Genomic DNA, 7,320 nt, shown 5'->3' with positions numbered 1-7,320 from the left:
TGAAATGATGTTTGAGGGAGACTATTTGTGATAAGAATTTAGTACCCAGTAGAGTGGGATTCCTACAAGGCAAGAAAGAAAACAGTCATGGCCTTTGGAATGGTGAATGCAAGGCCTCATGGTTATCTAGCACTTTGCATTATTGCAAGTATGTCAGCTGCATTTCTTCTGTCAGAAGCCTTACAACAAGCCTATAAAGTAGGCTAACATTATCAACAGCTAAAAGATGAGGCTTCACAGCTTGAAGAATTGGAAGGGGCATCTTCCATTCGACCATGCAGGAATGCACAAGTACAACACTTCTGAAAGATGCCCATTCAGTTTAAAAGACCTTGAAAGATGGGGAGACCAACACTTCTTCCTAATACACAGGTGGAGTTTCTTTTCCTGTAGTTTGAATCCATTGCTCTGTGTCAGTAGAAGCCAAGCTTGCTTCATTTATATGGCATCTCTTCAGAGGAAGATGACACACCAGATGGCTAGGCTCAGTGAGAGAGGTCACAGGCATGAATCAACAAGAGTTAAGCAGCGCAGTGGAGGATAGGAGGGCTTGGAGGTGCCTAACACATAGGCTCACCATGAGTCAGGGCTGACTCAAGCAGTTAACAAATCGTGTCACCTCTCAGCCTTGCTTCTTCCAACATACTTCTTCCAACATAAGGCTTGGTTTCCAGATCTTTGGCCACCTTGTCAATACACTTCTTGAACTGCGGTTACCAAAACTGGACAGAGTATTCTAGGTATGATCTGACCAAAGCAGAATAGAGTGGAACTGCTACTTCCCGCAATGGCATTGGCTTTTTGGCCGCTGTATCACACTGTTACTTGCATTTATCTTGTGGTCTGCTAAAAACACTCAATCCTTTACACATTTGTTTGTAGGGAGCCAAACTCTTAGGAAATTCTCATTTTCCAAGCTGTATAAAGTGGGTTTTCCTGTTTTAGTGTTCTTCCATGGAGACGGTAGCCAGACTACACATCTTGTGTACAAGATGAGAGGTTTAGAAAAGGATGCATCCAGAGAAAAGGTTTCTTCCCCCTAAAGTAATGCTGGATTTGGATATGTTGCCAAGACTGCTCTGTCCCAAAAGTCCCAAGTTGCTAACATGCTGAAGAACAAAAGCAAGCAGACTTGAGACTTGTACATTTTCCACTGGAGTGCTGAAGATTGTCAATCAAGTAGAACTAAGTACAAAAAGAGCACCTCAAAAGGTGAATGTGAATTTGTGGGAAAAGATTTCATTTCTGAGCACAGAGATTTTTTCCCCTAGTACCAGAAGAAGAGTTCATAGTCAAATCTATTCCTGTTTCCCTCCTTTCTTGCCCAATTTAGAAGGGATACCTGGAGTTCAGCAGTTTTCAACCATTGGTTGTCTGAAATCCATGCTGATCTGTTGCAAATCACCTGATGATCTCCCACTACATCCTGCTCTGGCTTCTGCCTTCCCCTAAATAGAGCATAACCTTTGGAATCTAGGTCCACTCTCAAGCACAAACCAGGAGTTCATTGGAGAAAATGCTCTGCTCCTCCTCCTGCAGATTAAGGAATAAGTACAATCGGTCATTTCTCAGGACTTTATTAGCAAAACTGGAAGCAGCTCTCCAAATGGTATCCCATTCCAGTCACTGGGGAAAACAGTCCAAAACTGCAGGGTGGTGATGCCGCTGACTGTTGCTGTCACTTCTTTTTCATACTCAGGAGATTGGGGGCTGAAACTTTCACTTTGCCAGGAATATTTCTGGATAGATCTGTATCCTGTGCAAAAGGATCACACACATCCATCACAATTAGTAACAGAGAGAGAAACTTCTGCTAGTAAGAAACTCAACAGGATGGCCAGGACTTCTGTTTTAGTAATTCAGAACACCAAACACTTGCCTCAAATTGTAGGGCTAGAAATGTGCTCATTGGGAACTTAAAAGACATCAAAATCAATTTATGATTGTGCAGTTTAGAGTTGCTGCACTAAGCAGGAAATATGCCTAGGAAGGGAGTGATCTTGTAGCAGTGCCATTAGAACCACAGCAAAGTGGAGCAAGCAGTATATTCGTTGCACAGTGGTCGCAATGCACAACAGTATGCCACTGTGGGACAGGCTGCCTTTGTCCAACAACAATGCTAGGAGAGGGGAACAACAGCCTCCATCAGAGTTGGGGCAACACTGGTAATCAAGAATGGAGAGCAGTGGACAGTCATGGGTGTCCTTTGCCCAGCTGGAAAAATATCCCCATTTTCAATGTCCCCTTGTGCAATTTTAACAGGTCTGTGTATCATGCAGAGTGTATGTTTTTAACACCACCAAGGACCCATCTTCCTATTCTGTATATTTTGGGAACCATATGTCGAGGGGACTACAAAATCTGGAAAGGCTTGGGATGGAGAGGGAAGGCACACTCCTGCCCCATGGAAACCCATTCATCTTGAGTGCTTCTTTTTAAGCTGCCAGTCTAGTTTACTGTGCTTGCCATGCGTTTGTTAATGCAAGCCACTTTTCTAACTGCTTTTTTTAAAACGTAGGAGGGGAGGAGCACTGAAGCTCTTATTTCAAATTGGAGATTTCATGTTTTCTTACATTCCCAAGGCCAGACAGAGGACATAAATTTACAGTTGCTGTCTTTGTTTCAAAGGGAATTTAATCTGGTTTGTGGGCTCCATTTGCTAAGAGCTGCATCATGTACAGAGAAAGGGCTTTCTTACCTTCACGCTGCGAAAAAGATCCTTTTCTCGAGGGGTTGCTTCCTTAGATTGCATGAAATTATGCAAAGCAGTTTTGGCAGCTATTGGAAAGAAAATATAAGACTTTACAAAAAGGTATCAGCAAAGACAAAAAGGAACACAACTTGGTCCAATTAGAATAGCTATAGAAACAAAGAAGCAAGGGCTACTAGCCATCTTTTTAAAAACCTATCCATCTGCCTATTGTGCAAAACACTGAGCACATCAACAGCCCAGAGGAAAACCTGAAACTTCTTAATAACCAGAGGAATAGATAAATGTGCTTGTCTATGCTGGATAGATACTGGGCCTCTACAACTGGAGTGGGCAACTGCAGGGGTGGAAGGACCATTTCTATCTCTCTCATTCTCTCTCTCTCTCTCTCTCACACACACACACATACACACACTCAACATTGTGCAAACATATCTCCTTTCTCAACAATATCCCAGCCAAAATGGTGACGGGAGTTGATGTCACACTGAGTCCCAATTTTGGGAGAAAAGTGGGATATAAATGAATAAATAATGTCCTTGTTGCCACCTCAGAAGGTGGTGGACTCTCAACCTTTGGTGGTCTTTAAGTAGAGATTGGACGGACATCTTTCAGCAGTACTCTAATTGTTTCTTCCTTCATGGCACTAGATGGCCCTTGTGGTCCCTTCCAACTCTTAAGATTCTATGAGGCTTAAAAGTGGTGCCTGACCGATGCATATTCTTCATGTCTGGCTGACAAGCATGAATGGCAATTATGGGGCCAAGGACCGCCAGAAGCCTTCCCTCCCACCCAAACTTTTCCTTGTAGGCCCTAGGCCTCTTAAAGTCCCTGAAGTGCTTCTCTCCCAGGAAAAAAGGTGGCTAACAGGACCAACTGACTAGAAAGTGGCAACAGAGCATGTGCCGTACCTTTCCCTTTCTTCTGTGTGCCCGGCGTCAGCTTGACTTTGTATCTTTAAAACAAAAACAAAAGAACAAACAGAGGGTGTTTAATGGGAAGTGGACACACTCTGGGTGCTGCCACAGAGGCCAAAGGCTCTTGCCACCCTCACTCACTTGTAGTTGGTCATGGCTGTGTATGGAGCGCAGATTGGCACAGCGAAGAGGAGGATGTCTTCCAGGTGGGGCTGTCCGGTCAGAGAATCAAAGAAAGTCTCCCCTTCCTGGAACAGCAACAGACATCATGAGTATGCAGGGGCCTTCCCTGCTGGAGGGGTCTGTTTAGTATTTTTGCTCTCTTATCTGTGCACTCTGCATATTTTACACCAGCCTTTTTTAACGTTTTTATTCGAGCAGCGGTTCTCAACCTGTGCTCCAAGGAGCCCTTATGGCTCTGTGTGCACTTCGCAAGTGCTCTGAAGCTGCTCCAGGAAAATGAAAGAAATAAACATTGAATGAAATTAAAGAATAAGAAACAAAAAGTAACACTACTACTAAACACCATTAACTTGTAAGACATACAGTTCCCAATCTCTTAGGGTCTCCACCATAGAAATTGATTCTAAAAAGGGTGCAGCAAGTCAACAAGATTGGGAACCTCTGCCCTAGAGAAACCCTTGAAATAATCTTCAGGTTTCAGGGAAGCCCTGCACAAAAGTTGTTATATCTGCAGCTTTAAAAAAAGTTTTTTAAACCGTCGAAGGCTTTCATGACCAGCATCCATAGTTTTTTGTGGGTTTCTTCCTAAGGAAGAAACTTTTCTGGAACATGGCCACATAGCCTGAAAAACCCACAAAAAACTATTTTTAAACTGTGATCTCTTGGCACAATCCTCATGCACTCTCGCAGAACCCTTGGGTTCCAGGCAACTCTGGTTGAGAAGCCCTGCATCATGCAATTGCTCTACTGTACAAAGGGGATATTAGTAGATTCTAAGCTGTTTGAGGAACCAACCGCTGGGTGAGGAATGTTGGTACAGAAGTATGGTCTGCCACTGATACCAAGTGTCTATCCCTCTCAGCATCCAAGAAGGCCCTCCATCTCTCATCTCACTCTCCCGTGACCCATAGGCTTGTCACTCCTTAATCCACTTGCTTCCTGATTTCATAACTTCCATTTTCCGGAACAGCCTCTCCTCAAACACCCCAGCCAAACTGGACTCTCCAAGCCCTTCAATTCACTTACAAACATCCTCTAAACCCACACTGAATGAAAGTTTTTTGTGGGGTTTTTGGGCTATGTGGCCATGTTCTAGAAGATTTTCTTCCTGACATTTCACCAGCATCTGTAGATGGCATCTTCAGAGAATGTTTGCCTGGAAAGGACCTGGGAAGGCAGGAGTGATTTGCATGTATATTGTTTTTTGTGGATTTTTCAGGCTATGTGGGCATGTTTCAGAAAAGAGGAAGAAACTTTCCTGGAACATGGCCACATAGCCCAAAAAACCCACAAAAAACTATGGATGCCAGCCATGAAAGCCTTCAACTTTACATTGCATGTATATTGTTTTGTTGCTAATGGCAGGCCTCAGGGTGTGAGGGTCTGCACAAGAGGATTAATATCTGCTTAATAGTGCTCATTGTCTGCTCGGAGAGTTCTCATTTGCATTTGTTGAGTCTTTATCTTGCTATCTTTCAGGATTGGTAGCCAAACCTTGTTTACTTTAAGGGATTCCTCTTTCCGGTTGAAATTGTCCAGGTGTTTGTGGATCTCAACGGCTTCCCTGTGCATCCTGACATGGTAGTGGTTGGCATGGTCCAGAATTTCAGTGTTTTCAAACAGTATTTTATGCCCAGGATGGTTTGTGGCATGTTCTGCTACTGCTGATTTTTCTGGCTGACCCAGTCTGCAGTGCCTCTCGTGTTCCTTGATTCTGGTTTGCACGCTGCATTTGGTGGTCTCTATGTAGACTTTTCCGCAGCTGCATGGTATGCGGTAAACTCCTGCGGCTGTGAGCGGGTCTCTCTGGTCCTTGGCTGAGCGAAGCATTTGCTGGATTTTCTTCCTTGGTTTGTAAACCATTTGAAGGCTGTGCTTCCTCACCACTTTGCCTATTCTGTCTGTGACTCCTTTGATGTATGGTAAAAATACCTTCCCTTTGGGTGGCTGCTTGTCTTCACTCCTCTGAGTTTTTCTGGGCCTGACAGCCCTTCTGATCTCAGGAAATGTCAGGAAGAAACTCTTCTAGAACATGGCCACATAGCCCGAAAAACTCACAAAAAACTATGGATGCCAGCCATGAAAGCCTTCAACTTCACATTGAATGAAAGTTCTTTGTGCAACTTTTCTGTTCTGCTGATCGTTACTATTTAAAAGGTAAATAGCCACAAATGATGCAGCTGGTCACATAAAATCTCTCCAAACAGTCTGTGGCTCACTGGGAATGCAGGAAAAGGAAAGAGTGCGGAACTTGGTTACACAATTCACAATTTCCTACAATTTTATTTTACTTTTATTTTTAAAATTTTAATTTTTTTTTAAAGGATGGCCAGAATCCTGTTGAGGAGTTACGAATGTGTAAGCACTGTAGTTTCAGTGCTACACAATGAACCCTGGCTCAACCCTTCCCATCCTCACTTAGCGGGAAGCAGCCGTTGCAATCAATGAAGGCCTGTTCCCCATTGACCCAAAAGGCAGCTGCTCCCGTGAGCAATCTGATGCAACAGGAAAAAGCAGGACCCAACACACTTCCCCACTGTGCCAGAGTGTAAAACCACCAGGCAGCTGATTCCTGAGTGGCAGGAAAATAGGACCTCACCCACAGGTCAGTCACAATGGCTTCTGCCTGGTAAATGGAGATTGGAGGACCATACCCCCTAAAATGGGGGCTACATAGGGATCACAAATATAGAACTATTATGAGAGCATGTCTAAGTTACACATTAGTAACTGCCCAACAGGATTCCAGCCAAAGTTTCTAGCACTCATAAGGGGGCAAAGATTCATTTGAAAGCATGTGGACAAGTTCTTGTCAAATTTCAAAAGCCAAATGCATTGGGAATAAGAATTCCAGCAGCTGAGGAAGAGGATCAATGCCCTGTTCTGTTGATGTGCCAACCAGAGTAAGAGAGAGCAAAGTAATGATCCTGAAATGGTGAACTATTCAGAAATCTGATCAATCTGAGTGACTCATACAAGTTAAAGGGTGCAGGTTTTCTAAACAACGAATTGCATACGTATGTATGGATGCTGGCATGGAGAAAGCAAACCACAGTCTACCATCAAATGTGGAACAAACCATCATTCCGAAAGGCAAAATCATCTTTGATCAGGTGAGAAAGTCTACTTTCTCTCAAATGCTCCCCCAGAAGTTTGAAGGCTTGTTACCTCATTTGTGTGCTGATCTTGGTCCAGCTCCTCCTGCAAAAAGTGAAAGGAAACTGAGTCATCAGCAGAAGGAAAGAAATGGGTGCTCAACATGTGGGATTGCATTCAGCTTGACTTTGGAAACCTGAGGGCTGGAAGAAAAAAGCCCCTTTTGCAAAACTGCTCCTTGGTCCTACTGCCAGTGGCTAAGCCTTACAGAGACATTTCAACCTTTGGAAAGCCCCACAAAAGCTGATAAACCCCACAAACAACTGAGGGCATGACCCCCTGGAGAATACCAAGGGGCAGGACTGTCCCCAATGGGGATAGACTCAGCCCCAGCTCCCCAACTCTGGCTTTACA

At 44.0% G+C, this 7,320-nt stretch overlaps 1 protein-coding gene across 3 annotated transcripts in view; it reads right to left on the bottom strand.

Annotated features, from left to right (window-relative positions):
* Window positions 1–1,560: 1,560 nt before the first annotated feature.
* Window positions 1,561–7,320, bottom strand: part of LOC149315311 (ribosome quality control complex subunit NEMF-like) — a 42,759-nt gene continuing 36,999 nt past the window's right edge. For all 3 annotated transcript variants that reach the window (XM_089522941.1, XM_089522943.1, XM_089522942.1), the window contains 5 exons: window positions 6,979–7,011; window positions 3,769–3,875; window positions 3,622–3,665; window positions 2,699–2,778; window positions 1,561–1,756 (listed from right to left, as the gene is read on the bottom strand). In XM_089522941.1, coding sequence (XP_089379067.1) covers window positions 1,679–1,756; window positions 2,699–2,778; window positions 3,622–3,665; window positions 3,769–3,875; window positions 6,979–7,011 — 342 coding nt within the window. In that variant the 3' untranslated portion in view covers window positions 1,561–1,678. The remainder of the gene's footprint in view (window positions 1,757–2,698; window positions 2,779–3,621; window positions 3,666–3,768; window positions 3,876–6,978; window positions 7,012–7,320) is intronic.

The sequence above is a fragment of the Sceloporus occidentalis genome, unplaced genomic scaffold (genome assembly GCF_023333645.1).
Source record: "Sceloporus occidentalis isolate IW3139 unplaced genomic scaffold, rSceOcc1.0.p SCAF_4, whole genome shotgun sequence".
NCBI lineage: Eukaryota > Metazoa > Chordata > Lepidosauria > Squamata > Phrynosomatidae > Sceloporus > Sceloporus occidentalis.
This window is presented reverse-complemented; position numbering and strand designations above follow the sequence as displayed.